Below are 26808 nucleotides of genomic sequence, written 5' to 3'. Positions count from 1 at the left end.
GGCCAGATAAAGAGAGAGAGAGAATGAGACAGAGAGGTTGGGTGATTGAGAGAGAAATAGAGAGACAAACAGAGAGAGAAAGATGGAGAGGGAAGAACTCCTTATGATGGTAAAGACAGTCATGTTTCTGCTCATCACACCTTCTCCTTTAGGATTTACCCTCAGTCCCTAGGATTTACCCTGGCCCTAGGATTCACCCTGGCCCTAGGATTTACCCTCAGGCCCTAGGATTTACCCTGGCCCTAGGATTCACCCTGGCCCTAGGATTTACCCTCAGGCCCTAGGATTTACCCTGGCCCTAGGATTCACCCTGGCCCTAGGATTTACCCTCAGTCCCTAGGATTTACCCTCAGGCCCTAGGATTTACCCTGGCCCTAGGATTTACCCTCAGGCCCTATGATTTACCCTGGCCCTAGGATTTACCCTCAGGCCCTAGGATTTACCCTGGCCCTAGGATTTGCCCTCAGGCCCTAGGATTTACCTTGGCCCTAGGATTTACCCTCAGTCCCTAGGATTTACCCTCAGGCCCTAGGATTTACCCTGGCCCTAGGATTTACCCTGGCCCTAGGATTTACCCTGGCCCTAGGATTAACCCTCAGGCCCTAGGATTTACCCTCAGGCCCTAGGATTTACCCTGGCCCTAGGATTTACCCTGGCCCTAGGATTTACCCTCAGTCCCTAGGATTTACCCTCAGGCCCTAGGATTTACCCTGGCCCTAGGATTTACCCTGGCCCTAGGATTTACCCTGGCCCTAGGATTTACCCTCAGGCCCTAGGATTTACCCTCAGGCCCTAGGATTTACCCTCAGGCCCTAGGATTTACCCTGGCCCTAGGTTGCCCTAGGATTTACCCTCAGTCCCTAGGATTTACCCTCAGGCCCTAGGATTTACCCTGGCCCTAGGATTTACCCTGGCCCTAGGATTTACCCTCAGGCCCTAGGATTTACCCTCAGGCCCTAGGATTTACCCTGGCCCTAGGATTTACCCTGGCCCTAGGATTTACCCTGGCCCTAGGATTTACCATCATGCCCTAGGATTTACCCTGGCCCTAGGATTTACCCTCAGGCCCTAGGATTTACCCTCAGGCCCTAGGATTTACCCTCAGGCTCTAGGATTTACCCACAGGCCCTAGTGCCTCGTTGTTTTGGTTGGTCACATTCCCTCTAATAAACTATCGGTTTCATTGGGGCGGCAGGTAGCTTAGTGGTTAAGAGCGTTGTGCCAGTAACCGAAAGGTCGCTGGTTCTAATCTCCGAGCCGACTAGGTGAAAAATCTGTCGATGTGCCCTTAAGCAAGGCACTTAACCCTAATTGCTCATGTAAGTCGCTCTGGATAAGAGCGTCTGCTAAATGACTAAAATGTAAATGTAATTTTAGAATACATTTTGTCTGCTGGGAAATATGAATCCGAAATAATTTTTAGTGGCGTATTAACTCTCTGCTAGCTTCATCTCAGAAGGGGAAACAGTATTATGGTTGGGGAGAGAGGGAAACAATATTATGGTTGGGGAGAGAGGGAGACAGTATTATGGTTGGGGAGAAAGGGAAACAGTATTATGGTTGGGGAGAGAGAGAGACAGTATTATGGTTGGGGAGAGAGGGAAACAATATTATGGTTGGGGAGAGAGGGAGACAGTATTATGGTTGGGGAGAAAGGGAAACAGTATTATGGTTGGGGAGAGAGAGAGACAGTATTATGGTTGGGGAGAGAGAGAGACAGTATAATGGTTGGAGAGAGAGAGAGACAGTATTATGGTTGGGGAGAGAGAGACAGTTGGGGAGAGAGAGACAGTATTATGGTTGGGGAGAGAGGGAGACAGTATTATGGTTGGAGAGAGAGAGACAGTATTATGGTTGAGGAGAGAGAGAGACAGTATTATGGTTGGGGAGAGAGGGAGACAGTATTATGGTTGGGGAGAGAGAGAGACAGTATTATGGTTGGAGAGAGAGAGAGACAGTATAATGGTTGGAGAGAGAGAGACAGTATTATGGTTGGGGAGAGAGGGAGACAGTATTATGGTTGGGGAGAGAGGGAGACAGTTGGGGAGAGAGAGAGACAGTATTATGGTTGGGGAGAGAGGGAGACAGTATTATGGTTGGGGAGAGAGAGAGTATTATGGTTGGGGGGAGAGAGAGAGTATTATGGTTGGAGAGAGAGAGACAGTATTATGGTTGGGGAGAGAGGGAAACAGTATTATGGTTGGGGAGAGAGAGAGACAGTATTATGGTTGGGGAGAGAGAGAGACAGTATTATGGTTGGGGAGAGAGAGAGACAGTATTATGGTTGGGGAGAGAGAGAGACAGGATTATGGTTGGGGAGAGAGAGAGACAGTATAATGGTTGGGGAGAGAGAGAGACAGTATTATGGTTGGGGAGAGAGGGAGACAGTGTTATGGTTGGGGAGAGAGAGAGACAGGATTATGGTTGGGGAGAGAGAGAGACAGTATAATGGTTGGGGAGAGAGAGAGACAGTATTATGGTTGGGGAGAGAGGGAGACAGTGTTATGGTTGGGGAGAGAGAGAGACAGGATTATGGTTGGGGAGAGAGAGAGACAGTATAATGGTTGGGGAGAGAGAGAGACAGTATTATGGTTGGGGAGAGAGGGAGACAGGATTATGGTTGGGGAGAGAGGGAGACAGTATTATGGTTGGGGAGAAGGGGAAACAGTATTATGGTTGGGGAGAGAGAGAGACAGTATTATGGTTGGGGAGAGAGGGAAACAATATTATGGTTGGGGAGAGAGGGAAACAGTATTATGGTTGGGGAGAGAGAGAGACAGTATTATGGTTGGGGAGAGAGAGAGACAGTATTATGGTTGGGGAGAGAGAGAGACATTATTATGGTTGGGGAGAGAGAGAGACAGTATTATGGTTGGGGAGAGAGAGACAGGATTATGGTTGGGGAGAGAGAGAGACAGTATGATGGTTGGGGAGAGAGAGAGACAGTATTATGGTTGGGGAGAGAGGGAGACAGGATTATGGTTGGGGAGAGAGGGAGACAGTATTATGGTTGGGGAGAGAGGGAGACAGGATTATGGTTGGGGAGAGATTGACAGTATAATGGTTGGGGAGAGAGAGAGACAGTATTATGGTTGGGGAGAGAGGGAGACAGGATTATTGTTGGGGAGAGAGGGAGACAGTGTTATGGTTGGGGAGAGAGAGAGACAGGATTATGGTTGGGGAGAGAGAGAGACAGTATAATGGTTGGGGAGAGAGAGAGACAGTATTATGGTTGGGGAGAGAGGGAGACAGGATTATGGTTGGGGAGAGAGGGAGACAGTATTATGGTTGGGGAGAAAGGGAAACAGTATTATGGTTGGGGAGAGAGAGAGACAGTATTATGGTTGGGGAGAGAGGGAAACAATATTATGGTTGGGGAGAGAGGGAGACAGTATTATGGTTGGGGAGAAAGGGAAACAGTATTATGGTTGGGGAGAGAGAGAGACAGTATTATGGTTGGGGAGAGAGGGAGACTGTATTATGGTTGGGGAGAAAGGGAAACAGTATTATGGTTGGGGAGAGAGAGAGACAGTATTATGGTTGGGGAGAGAGAGAGACAGTATTATGGTTGGAGAGAGAGAGAGAGAGAGAGACAGTATAATGGTTGGAGAGAGAGAGAGACAGTATTATGGTTGGGGAGAGAGAGACAGTTGGGGAGAGAGAGAGACAGTATTATGGTTTGGGAGAGAGGGAGACAGTATTATGGTTAGAGAGAGAGAGAGAGACAGTATTATGGTTGAGGAGAGAGAGAGACAGTATTATGGTTGGGGAGAGAGGGAGACAGTATTATGGTTGGGGAGAGAGAGAGACAGTATTATGGTTGGAGAGAGAGAGAGACAGTATAATGGTTGGAGAGAGAGAGAGACAGTATTATGGTTGGGGAGAGAGTGAGACAGTATTATGGTTGGGGAGAGAGAGAGACTGTTGGGGAGAGAGAGAGACAGTATTATGGTTGGGGAGAGAGGGAGACAGTATTATGGTTGGGGAGAGAGAGAGTATTATGGTTGGGGGGAGAGAGAGACTATTATGGTGGGAGAGAGAGAGTATTATGGTTGGAGAGAGAGAGAGACAGTATTATGGTTGGGGAGAGAGGGAGACAGTATTATGGTTGAGGAGAGAGGGAAACAGTATTATGGTTGGGGAGAGAGAGACAGTATTATGGTTGGGGAGAGAGAGAGACAGTATTATGGTTGGGGAGAGAGAGAGACATTATTATGGTTGGGGAGAGAGAGAGACAGTATTATGGTTGGGGAGAGAGAGAGACAGGATTATGGTTGGGGAGAGAGAGAGACAGTATGATGGTTGGGGAGAGAGAGAGACAGTATTATGGTTGGGGAGAGAGGGAGACAGGATTATGGTTGGGGAGAGAGGGAGACAGTATTATGGTTGGGGAGAGAGGGAGACAGTATTATGGTTGGGGAGAGAGAGAGACAGTATTATGGTTGGGGAGAGAGAGAGACAGTATTATGGTTGGCGAGAGAGAGAGACAGTATTATGGTTGGGGAGAGAGAGATACAGGATTATGGTTGGGGAGGGAGAGAGACAGTATTATGGTTGAGGAGAGAGAGAGACAGGATTATGGTTGGGGAGAGAGAGAGACAGGATTATGGTTGGGGAGAAAGAGAGACAGTATTATGGTTGGGGAGAGAGAGAGACAGTATTATGGTTGGGGAGAGAGAGAGACAGGATTATGGTTGGGGAGAGAGAGAGACAGTATTATGGTTGGGGAGAGAGAGAGACAGTATGATGGTTGGGGAGAGAGAGAGACAGGATTATGGTTGGGGAGAGAGAGAGACAGGATTATGGTTGGGGAGAGAGAGAGACAGTATAATGGTTGGGGAGAGAGAGAGACAGTATTATGGTTGGGGAGAGAGGGAGACAGGATTATGGTTGGGGAGAGAGGGAGACAGTATTATGGTTGGGGAGAGAGGGAGACAGTATTATGGTTGGGGAGAGAGAGAGACAGTATTATGGTTGGGGAGAGAGAGAGACAGGATTATGGTTGGGGAGAGAGAGAGACAGGATTATGGTTGGGGAGAGAGAGAGACAGGATTATGGTTGGGGAGAGAGAGAGACAGTATTATGGTTGGGAGTGAGAGAGACAGTATTATGGTTGGGGAGAGAGAGAGACAGTATTATGCTTGGGGAGAGAGAGAGACAGTATTATGGTTGGTGAGAGAGAGAGACAGTATTATGGTTGGTGAGAGAGAGAGACAGTATTATGGTTGGGGAGAGAGAGAGACAGGATTATGGTTGGGGAGAGAGAGAGACAGTATTATGGTTGGGGAGAGAGAGAGACAGTATTATGGTTGGTGAGAGAGGGAGACAGTATTATGGTTGAGGAGAGAGAGAGAGACAGTATTATGGTTGGGGAGAGAGGGAGACAGTATTATGGTTGGGGAGAAAGGGAAAGTGTATTATGGTTGGGGAGAGAGAGAGACAGTATTATGGTTGGGGAGAAAGGGAAACAGTATTATGGTTGGGGAGAGAGAGAGACAGTATTATGGTTGGGGAGAGAGAGAGACAGTATTATGGTTGGGGAGAAAGGGAAACAGTATTATGGTTGGGGAGAGAGAGAGACAGTATTATGGTTGGGAGAGAGAGACAGTATTATGGTGTGGGAGAGAGAGAGACAGTATTATGGTTGGGGAGAGAGGGAGACAGTATTATGGTTGGGGAGAGAGAGAGACAGTATTATGGTTGGGGAGAGAGAGATACAGTATTATGGTTGGTGAGAGAGGGAGACAGTATTATGGTTGGGGAGAGAGGGAGACAGTATTATGGTTGGTGAGAGAGAGACAGACACTATTATGGTTGGGGAGAGAGAGAGACAGTATTATGGTTGGGGAGAGAGAGAGACAGTATTATGATTGGGGAGAGAGAGACAGTATTATGATTGGTGAGAGAGAGACAGACACTATTATGGTTGGGGAGAGAGAGATAGTATTATGGTTGGGGAGAGAGTGAGACAGTATTATGGTTGGGGAGAGAGGGAGACAGTATTATGGTTGGGGAGAGAGAGAGACATTATTATGGTTGGTGAGAGAGAGACAGACACTATTATGGTTGGGGAGAGAGAGAGACAGTATTATGGTTGGGGAGAGAGAGAGACAGTATTATGGTTGGGGAGAGGGAGACAGTATAATGGTTGGGGAGAGAGAGAGAGACAGTATTATGGTTGGGGAGAGGGAGACAGTATAATGGTTGGGGAGAGAGAGAGACAGTATTATGGTTGGGTAGAGAGGGAGACAGTATTATGGTTGGGGAGAGAGGGAGACAGTATTATGGTTGGGGGGAGAGAGAGACAGTATTATGGTTGGGGAGTGAGAGAGACAGTATTATGGTTGGGGAGAGAGAGAGACAGTATAATGGTTGGGAGAGAGAGAGACAGTATTATGGTTGGGGAGAGAGGGAGACAGTATTATGGTTGGAGAGAGAGAGAGAAGGAGGGAGAAATGTAACAACTGTCAGGCAGGACATGTCATTTGTCAGAGAGAGAGAGAGACCTACCCACACCTACACACATCTACACACACTTACACACACCTACACACACACCTACACACTTACACACACATACACACACACACACCCACACACATACACACACTTACACTCCTACCCACACCTACACACACCTACACACACTTACACACACCTACACACACACCTACACACACTTACACACACCTACACACACACCTACACACTTACACACACATACACACACACCCACACACATACACACACTTACACCCCTACACACACCTACACAGACACCTACACACACTTACACACAACCACAAACACTTAACACCTACACACACACCTACACACACCTACACACAAACCCACACACACTTACACACACACCTACACACCTACACAAATCTACACACACACTTACACACACCTACACACACACCTACACACACTTACACACACCTACACACACTTACACAAACCTACACACACACCTACACACACACTTACAGACACTTACACACACCTACACACACACCTATACACACACCTACACACACACCTACACACACACTTACAGACACTTACACACACACCTACACACACTTACACAAACCTACACACACACCTACACACACACTTACACACACTTACACACACTTACACACACCTACACACACACCTACACACACTTACACACACCTACACACACTTACACACACCTACACACACACACACCTACACGCTTACACACACATACACACACACCCACACACATACACACACTTACACTCCTACACACACCTACACCGACACCTACACACACTTACACACAACCACAAACACTTAACACCTACACACACACCTACACACTTACACACACACTTACACACACACCTACACACAGGGGAGGAGGAGAGGAGGGAGGAGAAACAGTCAGCCTTTTGCTTTAACCAACCTTGATTCTCCACTGTCCCTTAGAAAGGTCTGAGAAGGGAGGTGAGGAGGGAGGAAGGAAAGAGAGATTAGACCCAACCAAATCATGAGAAAACAAAAAGAGAATTACTTAACACATTGGAAAGAATTAACAACAAAACAGAGCAAACTAGAATGCTATTTGGCCCTAAACAGAGAGTACACAGTGGCAGAATACCTGACCACTGTGACTGACCCAAAATTAAGGAAAGCTTTGACAATGTACAGACTCAGTGAGCATAGCCTTGCTATTGAGAAAGGTCACCATAGGCAGACCTGGCTCTCAAGAGAAGACAGGCTATGTGCACACTGTCCACAAAATGAGGTGGAAACTGAGCTGCACTTCCTAACCTCCTGCCAAATGTATGACCATATTAGAGACACATATTTCCCTCAGATTACAGCGATCCACAAAGAATTAGAAAACAAACCCAATTTAGCTAAACTCCCTTATCTACTGGGTGAAAAACCACAGTGTGCCATCACAGCAGCAAGATGTGTGACCTGTTGCCACATGAAAAGGGCAACCAGTGAAGAACAAACACCATTGTAAATACAACCCATATTTATGTTGATTTGTTTTCCCATTTGTACTTTAACTATTTGCACATCATTACACCACTGTATATATACATAATATGACATTTGAAATGTCATTATTCTTTTGGAACTTCTGAGTGTAATGTTTACTGTTAATATTTATTGTTTATTTCACTTTTGTTTACTATCTACTTCACTTGCTTTGGCAATGTTAACACACGTTTCCCATGCCAATAAAGCCCTTAAATTGAATTGAATTGAATTGAGAGGAGAGGAGGGTGTGAGGAGTGGAGGGGGATGGATGGATGGAGGGAGGGAGGGAGGGGTGAGAGGTGGAGGGGAGGGGTGGAGGGGAGGGGTGAGAGGTGGAGGGGAGGAGGCGGGTGGAGGGGAGGGTGAGAGGTGGAGGGGAGGGGGGAGGAGGGTGGAGGGGGAGGGGTGAGAGGTGGAGGGGAGTATGAGGGAGGGAGCAGGAGGGTTGAGGGGGAGGGTGAGAGGTGAGGGGAGGGGAGGAGGGTGGAGGGGATGGGTGAGAGGTGGAGGGGAGTTGAGGGAGGGAGCAGGAGGGTGGAGGGGGAGGGGTGAGAGGTGGAGGGAGGAGGCGGGTGGAGGGGGGGGCGGGTGGGGGGGTGAGAGGTGGAGGGGAGTATGAGGGGGGCAGAGGGTGGAGGGGGAGGGTGAGAGGTGGGAGGAGGCGGGTGGAGGGGGTGAGAGGTGAGGAGGAGGGTGGAGGGGGTGGAGGAGTATGAGGGAGGGAGCAGGAGGGTGGAGGGGGAGGGTGAGAGGTGGAGGAGGAGGGTGGAGGGGATGGGTGAGAGGTGGAGGGGGGAGGGAGGGAGCAGGAGGGTGGAGGGGGGGTGAGAGGTGGAGGAGGAGGCGGGTGGAGGGGAGGGGTGAGAGGTGGAGGGGAGTATGAGGGAGGGGTGAGAGGTGGAGGGGAGTATGAGGGAGGGAGCAGGAGGGTGATTATTATTACCTTGTCCTGTCATGTGAAACCTCAAACCAGAAGTTGACACTTTTGACTCAATGCCCCTTTAAATTGGTCAGACTGCCCCTTAAACTTCATCCAGAATACTTCATCCAGAATGCCGCAGCCCGTCTGGTGTTCAACCTTCCCAAGTTCTCTCACGTCACCCCCCTCCTCCGCACACTCCACTGGCTTCCAGTTGAAGCTCGCATCCGCTACAAGACCATGGTGCTTGCCTATGGAGCAGTGAGGGGAACGGCACCTCTGTACCTTCAGGTTCTGATCAGTCCCTACACCCAAACGAGGGCATTGCGTTCATCCACCTCTGGCCTGCTGGCTCCCCTTCCTCTGCGGAAGCATAGCTCCCGCTCAGCCCAGTCAAAACTGTTCGCTGCTCTGGCACCCCAATGGTGGAACAAGCTCCCTCACGACGCCAGGACAGCGGAGTCACTCACCACCTTCCGGAGACATTTGAAACCCCACCTCTTTAAGGAATACCTGGGATAGGATAAAGTGTTCCTTCCAACCCCCCCAAATTGTAAAGTGGTTATCCCACTGGCTATAGGGTGAACGCACCAATTTGTGAGTCGCTCTGGCTAAGAGCGTCTGCTAAATGACGTTAATGTGCCCTTGAGCAAGGCACTTAACCCTAATTGCTCCTGTAAGTCGCTCTGGATAAGAGCGTCTGCTAAATGACTAAAATGTAATGTAAATGTAAACAGGTTGTGCTCTGTGGACTGCCCCTTTAAAGAGGTTGTTCTCAGCAGAGGTGGTGATTTTGTGTGGCCATAAGCTCTTATCTAATGGTGGGGTAGAATAATTCCCCTTTAAGTGGTGGGGCGGGATAATTGATCTCTCTCTCTCTCTCTCTCTCTCTCTCTCTCTCTCTCTCTCTCTCTCTCTCTCTCTCTCTCCTCAATGTTCCCTGTCACTGCTCAGCTCACAAACAAGGTTGTTTTCATTTCTCTCTCTCTCCTTCTCTCTCTCCCCCTCCCTCCCTCTCCCCCTCCCTCCCTCCCAGTATAATTCCTCCAGCTGGTCTCAGCGGCACGGTTTGGGGGATAACTGGTGGGACATGTTTATCAACATAAGAGAGGTGTGAGTTAGCCTGGTTAGCCTCTTGTTGTAGCAGATCATGGTAGAGGTGTGAGTTAGCCTGGTTAGCCTCTTGTTGTAGCAGATCATGGTAGAGGTGTGTTAGCCTGGTTAGCCTCTTGTTGTAGCAGATCATGGTAGAGGTGTGAGTTAGCCTGGTTAGCCTCTTGTTGTAGCAGATCATGGTAGAGGTGTGAGTTAGCCTGGTTAGCCTCTTGTTGTAGCAGATCATGGTAGAGGTGTGAGTTAGCCTGGTTAGCCTCTTGTTGTAGCAGATCATGGTAGAGGTGTGAGTTAGCCTGGTTAGCCTCTTGTTGTAGCAGATCATGGTAGAGGTGTGAGTTAGCCTGGTTAGCATCTTGTTGTAGCAGATCATGGTAGAGGTGTGAGTTAGCCTGGTTAGCCTCTTGTTGTAGCAGATCATGGTAGAGGTGTTAGTTAGCCTGGTTAGCCTCTTGTTGTAGCAGATCATGGTAGAGGTGTTAGTTAGCATGGTTAGCCTCTTGTTGTAGCAGATCATGGTAGAGGTGTGAGTTAGCCTGGTTAGCCTCTTGTTGTAGCAGATCATGGTAGAGGTGTGAGTTAGCCTGGTTAGCCTCTTGTTGTAGCAGATCATGGTAGAGGTGTGAGTTAGCCTGGTTAGCCTCTTGTTGTAGTAGAATAAAGGGAGCCTAATTGAGCTGTACCATGTTGGATGTTAGTCAGGTCCTCAAATTGAAGTCTCCATCAGAGGGCTACCCCTCTCCTTTGTTTCAACAGCGCTAGCTAAATACACTGTTCTGTTCTGCCTTTGTTCCCCCCCATCTGTTTAGCTCTTCAATCTCCTCCTGTGCCTTGTGTTGTGAAGGACACCTGAAAAAGAGCTGATTTAGGGTTTGATGAAGGCCTGCTCATTCCCAGTCCCAGCACCGAAAAGCCCCAGTCCCAACCCTTTCCCAACCCTTGCCCTAGCTACAGCCCCAGTCCTAACCCATCCCCAGCCTCATTCTAGCCCAAGCCAGATAGTCCCTATCCCTGCCCTTAACGGTACCCATAAAGCCCCAATCCCAGCCCAGCTCCAACCCAGGCCAGCCCTAACCTAGCCCAGCTCCAAACCAGGCCAGCCCTAACCTAGCCCAGCTCCAATCCAGGCCAGCTCCAACCCAGGCCAGCCCTAACCTAGCCCAGCTCCAACCCAGGCCAGCTCCAACCCAGGCCAGCCCTAACCTAGCCCAGCTCCAACCCAGGCCAGCCCTAACCTAGCCCAGCTCCAACCCAGGCCAACCCTAAACCAGGCCAGCCCTAACCTAGCCCAGCTCCAACCCAGGCCAACCCTAAACCAGGCCAGCCCTAATAGAGCAGTCTGTCTCCTGGCACCTGCCTTGATGAGAGGGAGGAGATGGAGAGAGGAGGGGAGGGGGGAGGAGACTGCTGTCACCATCTGTATATGTCTTCTGTATTCCAGCACTCGTCTTAACACAGAGCCAGGCTGGTGTGCTTCTGTATTGCAGCCTTCATCTTAACACAGAGCCAGGCTGGTGTGCTTCTGTATTGCAGCCTTCATCTTAACACAGAGCCAGGCTGGTGTGCGTCTGTATTCCAGCCTTCATCTTAACACAGAGCCAGGCTGGTGTGCTTCTGTATTGCAGCCTTCATCTTAACACAGAGCCAGGCTGGTGTGCTTCTGTATTCCAGCCTTCATCTTAACACAGAGCCAGGCTGGTGTGCTTCTGTATTCCAGCCTTCATCTTAACACAGAGCCAGGCTGGTGTGCTTCTGTATTCCAGCCTTCATCTTAACACAGAGCCAGGCTGGTGTGCTTCTGTATTCCAGCCTTCATCTTAACACAGAGCCAGGCTGGTGTGCTTCTGTATTGCAGCCTTCATCTTAACACAGAGCCAGGCTGGTGTGATTCTGTATTCCAGCCTTCATCTTAACACAGAGCCAGGCTGGTGTGCTTCTGTATTCCAGCCCTCATCTTTTACACAGAGCCAGGCTGGTGTGCTCAGTGTTCAAATGAAAGGAGAGCTGACTTTTGGGGCTAGAAGCTCTCTTTCTCTTTCTGCCTGAAGTAGGCTGTCTGAGGGGGTAAAGGGTGCGCGCGTGTGGTGTGTGTGTGTGTGTGTGTGTGTGTGTGTGTGTGTGTGTGTGGATGTGCGTGTGTGTGCTTAATCTCTGAGTTGTTTATGAAGGAAGCGAGACACTTTAGTTTTTTCACACCTCCCTTCAGGTTCATCAGCCTTCTTCTCTTGAGAGCCAGGTCTGCCTACGGCGGTCTTTCTCAATAGCAAGGCTATGCTCACTGAGTCTGTACATAGTCAAAGCTTTTCTTCATTTTCGGTCAGTCACAGTGGTCAGGTATTCTCTGTTTATGGCCAAATAGCATTCTAGTTTGCTCTGTTTTTTGTTAATTCTCTCTCTCTTTCTTTCTTTCTCTCTCTCTTGTTCTCTCTCTCTCTCTCTCTCTCTTTATCTCTCTCTCGTTCTCTCTTTCTCTCTCTCTCTTTCTCTTGTTCTCTCTTTCTCTCTCTCTAACTGACCCCTGTTTACTGTCACTGAGCCTCACACTGATGTAACTATAACTGATGTCTCGGAGCGCACACACACACACACACACACACACAGACTGTTTCTTCCCGCTCCTCAGTGTATCATCCCGCTCCTCAGTGTATCATCCCGCTCCTCAGTGTATCAACCTGCTCCTCAGTGTATCATCCTGCTCCTCAGTGTATCATCCCGCTCCTCAGTGTATAATCCCGCTCCTCAGTGTATCATCCTGCTCCTCAGTGTATCATCCCGCTCCTCAGTGTATCATCCTGCTCCTCAGTGTATCATCCTGCTCCTCAGTGTATCAACCTGCTCCTCAGTGTATCATCCTGCTCCTCAGTGTATCATCCCGCTCCTCAGTGTATAATCCCGCTCCTCAGTGTATCATCCTGCTCCTCAGTGTATCATCCCGCTCCTCAGTGTATCATCCCGCTCCTCAGTGTATCATCCCTCTCCTCAGTGTATCATCCCGCTCCTCAGTGTATCATCCCGCTCCTCAGTGTATCATCCTGCTCCTCAGTGTAGAAGCAGTGCTGCTGTGAATCACAAGAGGTGGCTGGCCTCTCCTCCGCTCTGATTGGGTCCACATTCTCTTTCTTTCATAGCGCCGTTCCGTCGGCTGGCCGGGATAGAGAGAACAGGAGAATAAAGGAAACGTGTCTCTTTTGTAGTTGGTAACGATGGACCCTCTCAGTTACCTAACCAGCGAGCAGTAGGTAGGTAGAGATGGAGGGAGAGAGGGAGGGAGAGAGGGAGGTAGAGGGGTAGGGAGGTAGGTAGAGATGGAGGGAGAGAGGGAGGTAGAGAGGTAGAGATGGAGGGAGAGAGGGAGGTAGAGAGGTAGAGAGGTAGAGATGGAGGGAGAGAGGGAGGTAGAGAGGTAGGGAGGTAGGTAGAGATGGAGGGAGAGGGAGGTAGAGAGGTAGAGATGGAGGGAGAGAGGGAGGTAGAGAGGTAGGGAGGTAGGTAGAGATGGAGGGAGAGGGAGGTAGAGAGGTAGAGATGGAGGTAGAGAGGTAGGGAGGTAGAGATGGAGGGAGAGGGAGGTAGAGAGGTAGAGATGGAGGGAGAGAGGGAGGTAGAGAGGTAGAGAGGTAGAGATGGAGGGAGAGAGGGAGGTAGAGAGGTAGGGAGGTAGGTAGAGATGGAGGGAGAGGGAGGTAGAGAGGTAGAGATGGAGGGAGAGAGGGAGGTAGAGAGGTAGAGAGGTAGAGATGGAGGGAGAGAGGGAGGTAGGAGGTAGGGAGGTAGGTAGAGATGGAGGGAGAGGGAGGTAGGGGGTAGAGATGGAGGGAGAGAGGGAGGTAGAGAGGTAGAGAGGTAGAGATGGAGGGAGAGAGGGAGGTAGAGAGGTAGGGAGGTAGGTAGAGATGGAGGGAGAGAGGGAGGTAGGGAGGTAAGTAGAGATGGAGGGAGAGAGGGAGGTAGAGAGGTAGAGATGGAGGTAGAGATGGAGGGAGAGATGGAGGGAGAGAGGGAGGTAGGGAGGTAGGTAGAGATGGAGGGAGAGAGGGAGTTAGGTAAGTAAAGATGGAGGGAGAGATGGAGGTAGGGAGGTAGGTAGAGATGGAGGGAGAGATGGAGGTAGAGAGGTAGAGATGGAGGGAGAGATGGAGGTAGGGAGGTAGGTAGAGATGGAGGGAGAGAGGGAGTTAGGTAAGTAAAGATGGAGGGAGAGATGGAGGTAGGGAGGTAGGTAGAGATGGAGGGAGAGATGGAGGTAGAGAGGTAGAGATGGAGGGAGAGAGGGAGGTAGGTAGAGATGGAGGGAGAGAGGGAGGTAGAGGGGTAGGGAGGTAGGTAGAGATGGAGGGAGAGAGGTAGAGATGAGAGAGATGGAGGGAGAGAGGGAGAGATGGAGGTAGAGGGGTAGGGAGGTAGGTAGAGATGGAGGGAGAGAGGGAGAGATGGAGGGAGAGATGGAGGGAGAGAGGGAGGTAGGTAGGTAGAGATGGAGGGAGAGAGGGAGGTAGAGAGGTAGAGATGGAGGGAGAGAGGGAGGGAGAGATGGAGGGAGGTAGGGAGGTAAGTAGAGAGGTAGGGAAGTAGGTGGATAGGTAGGTAGGGAGGGAGAGAGGGATGAAGTCCATCTGAGTGATCTGAAGGGCCAGACTGAACCCTAGTGGCAAAGGACAGAAGTGACACTGAGTTGACTGGGTTGGCTGGTTTTGTACTGGAGTAGGGGTTTTCAAAACGTTCCTCGGGGCCCCTAGATTTCAAAATGTTGTTGTAGTCTTGAACTAGCTCACCTGATTGACCTAGTAAAGGGCTTGATGATTAGTTGACAAGTTGAATCAGGTGCTAGCTCTGGAATAGATCAAATACATGGCACGACTGGGGGTCCCCGAGGAGAGGTTTGAGACCCCCTGTACTAAAGGATGGTGGTCCATTACATTTCAATATGTTTATTGTTCTGACTTTTCTCAATGCTTCTTCTTCTTCTGTTGTGGTTTATGTTTCATCTGCCCTTCCACTCTCACACCTCTGGAGGTCTAGCTGTGGAGGGCTGTTATACTGTGGATACGGCCCAAATAGCACCCTATTCCCTAAGTAGTGCACTACTTTTGACCAGAGTTCTGGGAAACAGGGTGCCATTTGGGATGCTTCCTGTCTATGCTTATATTTCTCCTCACAGGAGTGCATTTTAACAGTCAGTACTAACGTATACTCACCCCTCTCCTCCTCTCACCCCTCTCTCCTCTCACCCCTCTCCTCTCACCCCTCTCCTCTCACCCCTCTCTCCTCTCACGCCTCTCCTCTCACCCCTCTCCTCTAACCCTCTCTCCTCTCACCCCCTCTCCTCTCACCCCCTCTCCTCTCACCCCCTCTCTCCTCTCACCCTCTCCTCTCACCCCTCTCTCCCTCTCACCCCCTCTCTCCTCTCACCCCCTCTCCTCTCACCCCTCTCTCCTCTCACCCCTCTCTCCTCTCACCCTCTCTTCCTCTCACCCCTCTCCTCTCACCCCTCTCCTCTCACCCCTCTCACCCCTCTCACCCCCTCTCCTCTCACCCCCTCTCCTCTCTCCCCTCTCTCCTCTCACCCTCCCTCTCACCCCTCTCCTCTCACCCCTCTCTCCTCTCACCCCTCTCCTCTCACCCCTCTCTCCTCTCACCCCCCTCTCCTCTCACCCCCTCTCCTCTCACCCCTCTCTCCTCTCACCCCTCTCTCCTCTCACCCTCTCTCCTCTCACCCCCTCTCTCCTCTCACCCCCTCTCCTCTCACCCCTCTCCTCTCTCTCACCCCTCTCTCCTCTCACCCCCTCTCCTCTCACCCCTCTCTCCTCTCACCCCCTCTCTCCTCTCACCCCTCTCCCTCTCACCCCTCTCTCCTCTCACCCTCTCTCCTCTCACCCTCTCTCCTCTCACCCCCTCTCCTCTCACCCCTCTCCTCTCACCCCCTCTCACCCCTCTCTCCTCTCACCCCTCTCTCCTCTCACCCTCTCCTCTCACCCCCCTCTCTCCTCTCACCCCTCTCTCCTCTCACCCTCTCTCCTCTCACCCCCCTCTCCTCTCTCTCTCACCCCTCTCTCCTCTCACCCCCTCTCCTCTCTCCTCTCACCCCCTCTCCTCTCTCCTCTCACCCCCTCTCTCCTCTCACCCCCTCTCCTCTCACCCCTCTCCTCTCACCCCTCTCTCCTCTCACCTCTCCTCTCACCCCCTCTCCTCTCACCCTCTCCTCTCACCCCCTCCTCTCACCCCCTCTCTCCTCTCACCCCTCTCTCCTCTCACCCCTCTCCTCCTCTCACCCCCCTCTCCTCTCACCCCTCTCTCCTCTCACCCCCTCTCCTCTCACCCCTCTCCTCCTCTCACCCCTCTCTCTCCTCTCACCCTCTCCTCTCACCCCCTCTCCTCTCACCCCCTCTCTCCTCTCACCCTCTCTCTCTCCTCTCTCACCCCTCTCTCCTCTCACCCCTCTCTCCCTCTCACCCTCTCTCTCACTCTCCTCTCCTCTCACCCCTCTCTCCTCTCACCCCCTCTCCTCTCACCCCCTCTCCTCTCACCCCCTCTCTCCTCTCACCTCTCCCTCTCCTCTCACCCCCTCTCTCCTCTCACCCCCTCTCCTCTCACCCCCTCTCCTCTCTCACCCCTCTCTCCTCTCACCCCTCTCCTCCTCTCCTCTGTCTCTCACCTCTCTCCTCCCTCTCTCTCACCTCCCTCTCTCCTCTCACCCCCCCTCTCCTCTCACCCCTCTCTCCTCTCACCCCCTCTCCTCTCTCACCCCTCTCTCCTCTCACTCCCCTCCTCTCCTCTCCTTTGCTGTATCTCACCTCCTCCTCTCCTCTGTTTCTCACCTCTCCTCTCCTCCTCTGCACCTCCTCTCCTCTCACCCCCTCTCCCTCTCACCCCTCTCCTCTCATCCTTACTGCACTGTAATCTCCCCTCCTCCCCTCCTCCTTACTGCACTGTAATCTCCCCTTCCTCCTCTCCTCCTTACTGCACTGTAATCTCCCCTCCTCCTCTCCTCCTTACTGCACTGTAATCTCCCCTCCTCCCCTCCTCCTTACTGCACTGTAATCTCCCCTCCTCCTCTCCTCCTTACTGCACTGTAATCTCCCCTCCTCCCCTCCTCCTTACTGCACTGTAATCTCCCCTCCTCCTCTCATCCTTACTGCACTGTAATCTCCCCTCCTCCCCTCCTCCTTACTGCACTGTATTCTCCCCTCCTCCTCTCCTCCTTACTGCACTGTAATCTCCCCTCCTCTCACCCTTACTGCACTGTAATCTCCCCTCCTCCTCCTCTCATCCTTACTGCACTGTAATCTCCCCTCCTCCTCTCATCCTTACTGTAATCTCCCCTCCTCCCCTCCTCCTTACTGTACTGTAATCTCCTCTCCTCCCTCCTCCTTACTGCACTGTAATCTCCCTTCCTCCTCTCATCCTTCCTGCACTGTAATCTCCCCTCCTCCTCTCATCCTTACTGCACTGTAATCTCCCCTCCTCCCTCTCCTCCTTACTGCACTGTAATCTCCCTTCCTCCTCTCCTCCTTACTGCACTGTAATCTCCCCTCCTCCTCTCATCCTTACTGCACTGTAATCTCCCCTCCTCCCCTCCTCCTTACTGCACTGTAATCTCCCCTCCTCCTCTCATCCTTACTGCACTGTAATCTCCCCTCCTCCTCTCCTCCTTACTGCACTGTAATCTCCTCTCACCCCTCTCCTCTCACCCCTCTCTCCTCTCCTCTGTTTCTCACCTCTCCTCTCCTCCTCTCACCCCCTCTCCTCTCACCCCTCTCTCCTCTCACCCCCCTCTCCTCTCACCCCCTCTCTCCTCTCACCCCCTCTCCTCTCACCCCTCTGCTCTCACCACCCTCTCCTCCTCTCACCCCCTCTCCTCCTCTCACCCCCTCTCTCCTCTCACCCTCTCCTCTCACCCCTCTCCCTCTCACCCCCTCTCCTCTCACCCTCTCCCTCTCACCTCTCTCCTCTCACGCCCCTCTCTCCTCTCACCCCTCTCTCCTCTCACCCCTCTCTCCTCTCACCCCTCTCTCTCTCCTCTCACCCCTCTCTCCTCTCACCCCTCTCCTCTCACCCCTCTCCTCTCACCCCTCTCTCCTCTCACCCCTCTCCTCCTCTCACCCCTCTCCTCTCACCCCCCTCTCCTCTCACCCCTCTCTCCTCTCACCCCCTCTCCTCTCACCCCCTCTCCCTCTCACCCCCCCCTCTCTCTCACCCCTCTCCTCTCCCTCTCCTCTCACCCTCTCTCCTCTCACCCCCTCTCCTCTCACCCCCTCTCCTCTCACCCCCTCTCCCTCTCCTCTCACCCCCCTCTCCTCTCACCCCCTCTCCTCTCTCCCCTCTCTCCTCTCCCTCTCACCCCCTCTCCTCCTCTCACCCCTCTCTCCTCTCACCCCTCTCTCCTCTCACCCCCTCTCTCCTCTCACCCCCCTCTCCTCTCACCCCTCTCTCCTCTCACCCCCCTCTCCTCTCACCCCCTCTCCTCTCACCCCCTCTCCTCTCACCCCTCTCCTCTCACCCTCTCTCCTCTCACCCCTCTCCTCTCACCCCTCTCCCTCTCACCCTCTCACCCCTCTCTCCTCTCCCCTTCTCCTCTCACCCCTCTCTCCTCTCACCCCTCTCCTCCTCTCACCCCCCTCTCCTCTCACCCCTCTCTTCTCTCACCCCTATCTTCTCTCACCCCTCTCTCCTCTCACCCCTCTCTCCTCTCCTCTGTTTCTCACCTCTCCTCTCCTCCTTCCAGCCCTGTTGTCGTCTTGGTGTGAGGAGCTGGGTCGTCTCCTCCTCCTCCGTCATCAGAAGAACAGGCAGAACGAACCTCCCCAGGGGAAGGACCCTATGCAGCTCCCCATGAACTCCATGAAGCCCTCCCTCTCACACAGGTCAGTACACACACACACACACACACACACACGTAGACACACACACACGTAGACACACACACACAAACACACATAGACACACACACACGTAGACACACACACACACACATAGACACACACACACACACACGTAGACACACACACACACACACGTAGACACACACATAGACTACCTTACACCCCAGATATAACTACTACCTTACAACCCAGATATAACTACTACCTTACAACCCAGATATAACTACTACCTTACACCCCAGATATCTACCTTACACCCCAGATATAACTACTACCTTACACCCCAGATATAACTACTACCTTACACCCCAGATATAACTACTACCTTACACCCCAGATATAACTACTACCTTACACCCCAGATATAACTACTACCTTACACCCCAGATATAACTACTACCTTACACCCCAGATATAACTACTACCTTACACCCCAGATATAACTACTACCTTACACCCCAGATATAACTACTACCTTACACCCCAGATATAACTACTACCTTACACCCCAGATATAACTACTACCTTACACCCCAGATATAACTACTACCTTACACCCCAGATATAACTACTACCTTACACCCCAGATATAACTACTACCTTACACCCCAGATATAACTACTACCTTACACCCCAGATATAACTACTACCTTACACCCCAGATATAACTACTACCTTACACCCCAGATATAACTACTACCTTACACCCCAGATATAACTACTACCTTACACCCCAGATATAACTACTACCTTACACCCCAGATATAACTACTACCTTACACCCCAGATATAACTACTACCTTACACCCCAGATATAACTACTACCTTACAACCCAGATAGACATTACACCCCAGCTATACCTACTTAATTAATTTACATTTATGTGACCGTGTACACAAAGTAACACACCCCATTAGCAAATATCTGCTCTGAAGTAATGTCAACATTGTGCATTCTCTCTCTCTATTTCTCTCTCCCTCTCTCTCCCTCTCTCTCTGTTTCTCTCTCCCTCTCTCTCCCTCTCTCTCTTTCTCCCTTTCTCTCTCTCCCTCTCTCTCTCTTTCTCTCTCCCTCTCTCTCACTTTCTCTCTCCCTCTCTCTCTTTCTCCCTTTCTCTCTCTTTCTCGCCCTCTTTCTCTTTCTCTCTCCCTCTCTCTCACTTTCTCTCTCCCTCTCTCTCTTTCTTTCTTTCTTTCTCTCTCCCTCTCTCTCTCTCTCTTTCTCTGTCTCTCTCTCTCTCTCTCTCGGTCTGTGTCTCTCTGGAGGATTTTGTAGGGGTGTGGGGCATCAGGGGGGTTCTATGTACAGTGGACGAGGAGGGGGGCTTTGGTTCTAACTTTCTAGGTCTGTTAAAATGAAGTAAAGTGTGTGCTTTTAATGATGTAACTATTAGGACAATAAAGGTATTTTTTTTAATAAATGCAAATCTGTCTCTCTCTCTCCGTCTGTGTCTGTGTCTCTGTGCGTGTCTGCAGTGATGGGTCTTTTCCCTATGACTCGGTACCATGGCAACAGAACACCAACCAGCCGCCAGGTTCTCTCTCCGTGGTAACGACCGTCTGGGGTGTCACCAACACCTCGCAGAGCCAGGTGAGATTACCCAGAATGCTCTGGGGTGTCACCAACACCTCACAGAGTCAGGTGAGATTACCCAGAATGTTCTGGGGTGTCACCAACACCTCGCAGAGCCAGGTGAGATTACCCAGAATGCTCTGGGGTGTCACCAACACCTCGCAGAGTCAGGTGAGATTACCCAGAATGTTCTGGGGTGTCACCAACACCTTGCAGAATCAGGTGAGATTACCCAGCATGCTCTGGGGTGTCACCAACACCTCGCAGAGTCAGGTGAGATTACCCAGCATACTCTGGGGTGTCACCAACACCTTGCAGAATCAGGTGAGATTACCCAGCATGCTCTGGGGTGTCACCAACACCTCGCAGAGTCAGGTGAGATTACCCAGCATACTCTGGGGTGTCACCAACACCTTGCAGAATCAGGTGAGATTACCCAGCATGATCTGGGGTGTCACCAACACCTCGCAGAGTCAGGTGAGATTACCCAGCATGCTCTGGGGTGTCACCAACACCTTGCAGAATCAGGTGAGATTACCCAGCATGCTCTGGGGTTTCACCAACACCTTGCAGAGTCAGGTGAGAATCAGGTGAGATTACCCAGTATGCTCTGGGGTGTCACCAACACCTTGCAGAATCAGGTGAGATTACCCAGCATGCTCTGGGGTTTCACCAACACCTTGCAGAGTCAGGTGAGAATCAGGTGAGATTACCCAGTATGCTCTGGGGTGTCACCAACACCTTGCAGAATCAGGTGAGATTACCCAGCATGCTCTGAAACAATTCCAATAGAGGAGGAGGATACCTCTACATTGTAGTGACTACAGTAGTAATAGTAATAGTAGTTGTAGTAACTACAGTAGTAATAGTAATAGTAGTAGTAGTGACTACAGTAGTAATAGTAGTAGTGACTACAGTAGTAGTAGTAGTGACTACAGTAGTAGTAGTAGTTGTAGCAGTAGTGACTACAGTAGTAATAGTAGTTGTGACTACAGTAGTAATAGTATTGGCAGTGACTACAGTAGTAATAGTAGTAGTAGTGACTACAGTAGTAATAGTAGTAATAGTGACTACCGTAGTAATAGTACTAGTAGTAGTAGTAGTGACTACAGTAGTAATAGTAATGGTAGTGACTACAGTAGTAATAGTAGTAGTAGTGACTACAGTAGTAATAGTAGTAGTAGTAGTGACTACCATAGTAATAGTAATAGTAGTAGTAGTAGTGTAGTAGTAGTAGTAGTAGTAGTAGTAGTAGTAGTGATTACAGTAGGATTGGTGGTAGTGACTACAGTAGTAATAGTAACAGTAGTGACTACAGTAGTAATAGTAGTAATAAGACTACAGTAGTAATAGTAGTAGTAGTAACTACAGTAGTAATAGTAGTAGTGACTACAGTAGTAATATTGATGGTAGTGACTACAGTAGTAATAGTAATAGTAGTGACTACATTAGTAATAGTAGTAGTAGTAGTGACTAAAGTAGTAATAGTAGTAGTAGTAGTGACTACAGTAGTAATAGTAGTAGTAGTGACTACATTAGTAATAGTAGTAGTAGTAACTACAGTAGTAATAGTAGTAGTGACTACAGTAGTAATATTGATGGTAGTGACTACAGTAGTAATAGTAATAGTAGTGACTACATTAGTAATAGTAATAGTAGTAGTAGTAGTAGTAGTAGCAGTAGTGACTACAATGGTAATAGTAGTAGTAGTGACTACAGTAGTAATAATAGTAGTAGTGACTACAATAGTAGTAGTAGTAACTACAGTAGTAATAGTAGTAGTGACTACAGTAGTAATATTGATGGTAGTGACTACAGTAGTAATATTGATGGTAGTGACTACAGTAGTAATAGTAATAGTAGTGACTACATTTGTAGTAGTAGTAGTAGTAGTAGTAGTAGTAGTGACTACAGTAGTAATAGTAGCAGTAGTAGTGACTACAGTAGTAGTAGTAGTAGTAGTAGTGACTGCAGTAGTAATAGTAGTAGTAGTAACTACAGTAGTAATAGTAGTAGTGACTACAGTAGTAATAGTAGTAGTAGTGACTACAGTAGTAATAGTAATGGTAGTGACTACAGTAGTAATAGTAATAGTTGTAACTACAGTAGTAATAGTAGTAGTAGTAGTGACTACAGTAGTAATAGTAGTAGTAGTAACTACAGTAGTAATATTAGTAGTAGTAGTAGTGACTACAGTAGTAATGGTAGTAGTAGTAGTGACTACATTAGTAATAGTAGTAGTAGTAACTACAGTAGTAATAGTAGTAGTGACTACAGTAGTAATATTGATGGTAGTGACTACAGTAGTAATATTGATGGTTGTGACTACAGTAGTAATAGTAGTGACTAAATTAGTAATAGTAATAGTAATAGTAGTAGTAGTAGTGACTACAGTAGTAATAGTAGTAGTAGAAACTACAGTAGTAATAGTAGTAGTGACTACAGTAGTAATATTGATGGTAGTGACTACAGTAGTAATAGTAGTGACTACATTATAGTAGTAGTAGTAGTAGTAGTAGTAGTGACTACAGTAGTAATAGTAGTAGTAGTGACATCAGTAGCGATAGTAGTAGTAGTAGTGACTACAGTATGATTGGTGGTAGTGACTACAGTAGTAATAGTAATAACTACATTAGTAATAGTAATAGTAGTAACTACAGTAGTAATTGTAGTAGTAGTGACTACAGTAGTAATATTGATGGTAGTGACTACAGTAGTAATAGTAATAGTATTGACTGCGGTAGTAATAGTAGTGACTACAGTAGTAATAGTAATAGTAGTGACCACAGTAGTAATAGTAGTAATAGTGACTACAGTAGTAATTGTGACTACAGTAGTAATAGTAATGATAGTGACTACAGTAGTAGTAGTAGTAGTAGTAGTAGTAGTAGTAGTGACTACAATAGTAATATTAGTGGCTACATTAGTAATAGTAGTAGCTACAGTAGTAATAGTAGTAGTATTGACTACAGTAGTAATAGTAGTAGTAGTAGTAGTAGTAGTAGTAGTAGTAGTGACTACAGTAGTAATAGTAGTAACTACAGTAGTAATAGTAGTAGTATTGACTACAGTAGTAATAGTAGTAGTAGTAGTAGTAGTAGTAGTAGTAGTAGTGACTACAGGATTATTAGTAATGGTAGTGACTACAGTAGTAGTAGTAGTAGTAGTAGTAGTGACTACAGTAGTAATAGTAGTAGTATTGACTACAGTAGTAGTAGTAGTAGTAGTAGTAGTAGTAGTAGTAGTGACTACAGTAGTAATAGTAGTAGTAGTGACTACAGTAGTAATAGTAGTAGTAGTAGTGACTACATTAGTAATAGTAGTAGTAGTAACTACAGTAGTAATAGTAGTAGTGACTACAGTAGTAATATTGATGGTAGTGACTACAGTAGTAATAGTAATAGTAGTGACTACATTAGTAATAGTAATAGTAGTAGTAGTGACTGCAATAGTAATAGTAGTAGTAGTGACTACAGTAGTAATAATAGTAGTAGTGACTACATTAGTAATAGTAGTAGTAGTAACTACAGCAGTAATAGTAGTAGTGACTACAGTAGTAATATTGATGGTAGTGACTACAGTAGTAATATTGATGGTAGTGACTACAATAGTAATAGTAATAGTAGCGACTACATTAGTAATAGTAATAGTAGTAATAGTAGTAGTAGTAGTAGTAGTAGTGACCACAGTAGTAATAGTAATAGTAGTGACTACAGTAGTAATAGTAATAGTAGTAGTAGTGACTACAGTAGTAATAGTAGTAGTAGTGACTACAGTAGTAATAGTAGTAGTAGTAGTGACTACATTAGTAGTAGTAGTAGTAACTACAGTAGTAATAGTAGTAGTGACTACAGTAGTAATATTGATGGTAGTGACTACAGTAGTAATAGTAGTGACTACATTAGTAATAGTAATAGTAGTAATAGTAATAGTAGTAGTAGTAGTAGTGACTACAGTGGTAATAGTAGTAGTAGAAACTACAGTAGTAATAGTAGTAGTGACTACAGTAGTAATATTGATGGTAGTGACTACAGTAGTAATAGTAATAGTAGTGACTACATTAGTAATAGTAGTAGTAGTAGTAGTGACTACAGTAGTAGTAGTAGTAGTAGTAGTAGTAGTAGTAGTGACTACAGTATGATTGGTGGTAGTGACTACAGTAGTAATAGTAATAACTACATTAGTAATAGTAATAGTAGTAACTACAGTAGTAATTGTAGTAGTAGTGACTACAGTAGTAATATTGATGGTAGTGACTACAGTAGTAATAGTAATAGTAGTGACTGCGGTAGTAGTAGTAGTGACTACAGTAGTAATAGTAATAGTAGTGACTACAGTAGTAATTGTTGTAGTAGTGACTACAGTAGTAATATTGATGGTAGTGACTACAGTAGTAATAGTAATAGTGGTGACTACGGTAGTAGTAGTAGTGACTACAGTAGTAATAGTAATAGTAGTGACTACAGTAGCAATAGTAGTAATAGTGACTACAGTAGTAATGGTGACTACAGTAGTAATAGTAATGGTAGTGACTACAGTAGTAGTGGTAGTAGTAGTAGTGACTACAATAGTAATAGTAGTGGCTACAGTAGTAATAGTAGTAGCTACAGTAGTAATAGTAGTAGTATTGACTACAGTAGTAATAGTAGTAGTAGTAGTAGTGACTACAGTAGTAATAGTAGTTACTACAGTAGTAATAGTAGTAGTATTGACTACAGTAGTAGTAGTAGTAGTAGTAGTAGTAGTAGTAGTAGTAGTAGTGACTACAGGAGTATTAGTAACGGTAGTGACTACAGTAGTAATAGTAGTAATAAGACTACAGTAGTAATAGTAGTAGTAGTAACTACAGTAGTAATAGTAGTAGTGACTACAGTAGTAATATTGATGGTAGTGACTACAGTAGTAATAGTAATAGTAGTGACTACATTAGTAATAGTAGTAGTAGTAGTGACTAAAGTAGTAATAGTAGTAGTAGTAGTGACTACAGTAGTAATAGTAGTAGTAGTGACTACATTAGTAATAGTAGTAGTAGTAACTACAGTAGTAATAGTAGTAGTGACTACAGTAGTAATATTGATGGTAGTGACTACAGTAGTAATAGTAATAGTAGTGACTACATTAGTAATAGTAATAGTAGTAGTAGTAGTAGCAGTAGTGACTACAATGGTAATAGTAGTAGTAGTGACTACAGTAGTAATAATAGTAGTAGTGACTACAATAGTAGTAGTAGTAACTACAGTAGTAATAGTAGTAGTGACTACAGTAGTAATATTGATGGTAGTGACTACAGTAGTAATATTGATGGTAGTGACTACAGTAGTAATAGTAATAGTAGTGACTACATTTGTAGTAGTAGTAGTAGTAGTAGTAGTGACTACAGTAGTAATAGTAGCAGTAGTAGTGACTACAGTAGTAGTAGTAGTAGTGACTGCAGTAGTAATAGTAGTAGTAGTAACTACAGTAGTAATAGTAGTAGTGACTACAGTAGTAATAGTAGTAGTAGTGACTACAGTAGTAATAGTAATGGTAGTGACTACAGTAGTAATAGTAATAGTTGTAACTACAGTAGTAATAGTAGTAGTAGTAGTGACTACAGTAGTAATAGTAGTAGTAGTAACTACAGTAGTAATAGTAGTAGTAGTAGTAGTAGTGACTACAGTAGTAATGGTAGTAGTAGTAGTGACTACATTAGTAATAGTAGTAGTAGTAACTACAGTAGTAATAGTAGTAGTGACTACAGTAGTAATATTGATGGTAGTGACTACAGTAGTAATATTGATGGTTGTGACTACAGTAGTAATAGTAGTGACTAAATTAGTAATAGTAATAGTAATAGTAGTAGTAGTAGTGACTACAGTAGTAATAGTAGTAGTAGAAACTACAGTAGTAATAGTAGTAGTGACTACAGTAGTAATATTGATGGTAGTGACTACAGTAGTAATAGTAGTGACTACATTAGTAGTAGTAGTAGTAGTAGTAGTGACTACAGTAGTAATAGTAGTAGTAGTGACATCAGTAGCGATAGTAGTAGTAGTAGTGACTACAGTATGATTGGTGGTAGTGACTACAGTAGTAATAGTAATAACTACATTAGTAATAGTAATAGTAGTAACTACAGTAGTAATTGTAGTAGTAGTGACTACAGTAGTAATATTGATGGTAGTGACTACAGTAGTAATAGTAATAGTATTGACTGCGGTAGTAATAGTAGTGACTACAGTAGTAATAGTAATAGTAGTGACCACAGTAGTAATAGTAGTAATAGTGACTACAGTAGTAATTGTGACTACAGT

The 26808-nt window shown here is 47.4% G+C and overlaps 1 protein-coding gene across 2 annotated transcripts in view; it reads left to right on the top strand.

The window, feature by feature from the left end:
- LOC121580391 (zinc finger MIZ domain-containing protein 1) overlaps positions 1 to 26808 on the top strand; it is a 301135-nt gene that overhangs the window by 234231 nt on the left and 40096 nt on the right. For both annotated transcript variants that reach the window (XM_045224684.1, XM_045224717.1), the window contains exons 5-6: positions 18786 to 18924; positions 20419 to 20533. In XM_045224684.1, the coding sequence (XP_045080619.1) occupies positions 18786 to 18924; positions 20419 to 20533 (254 nt within the window). The remainder of the gene's footprint in view (positions 1 to 18785; positions 18925 to 20418; positions 20534 to 26808) is intronic.

The sequence above is a fragment of the Coregonus clupeaformis genome, chromosome 1, assembly GCF_020615455.1.
Source record: "Coregonus clupeaformis isolate EN_2021a chromosome 1, ASM2061545v1, whole genome shotgun sequence".
In the NCBI taxonomy this organism is placed as follows: Eukaryota; Metazoa; Chordata; class Actinopteri; order Salmoniformes; family Salmonidae; genus Coregonus; species Coregonus clupeaformis.
This window is presented reverse-complemented; position numbering and strand designations above follow the sequence as displayed.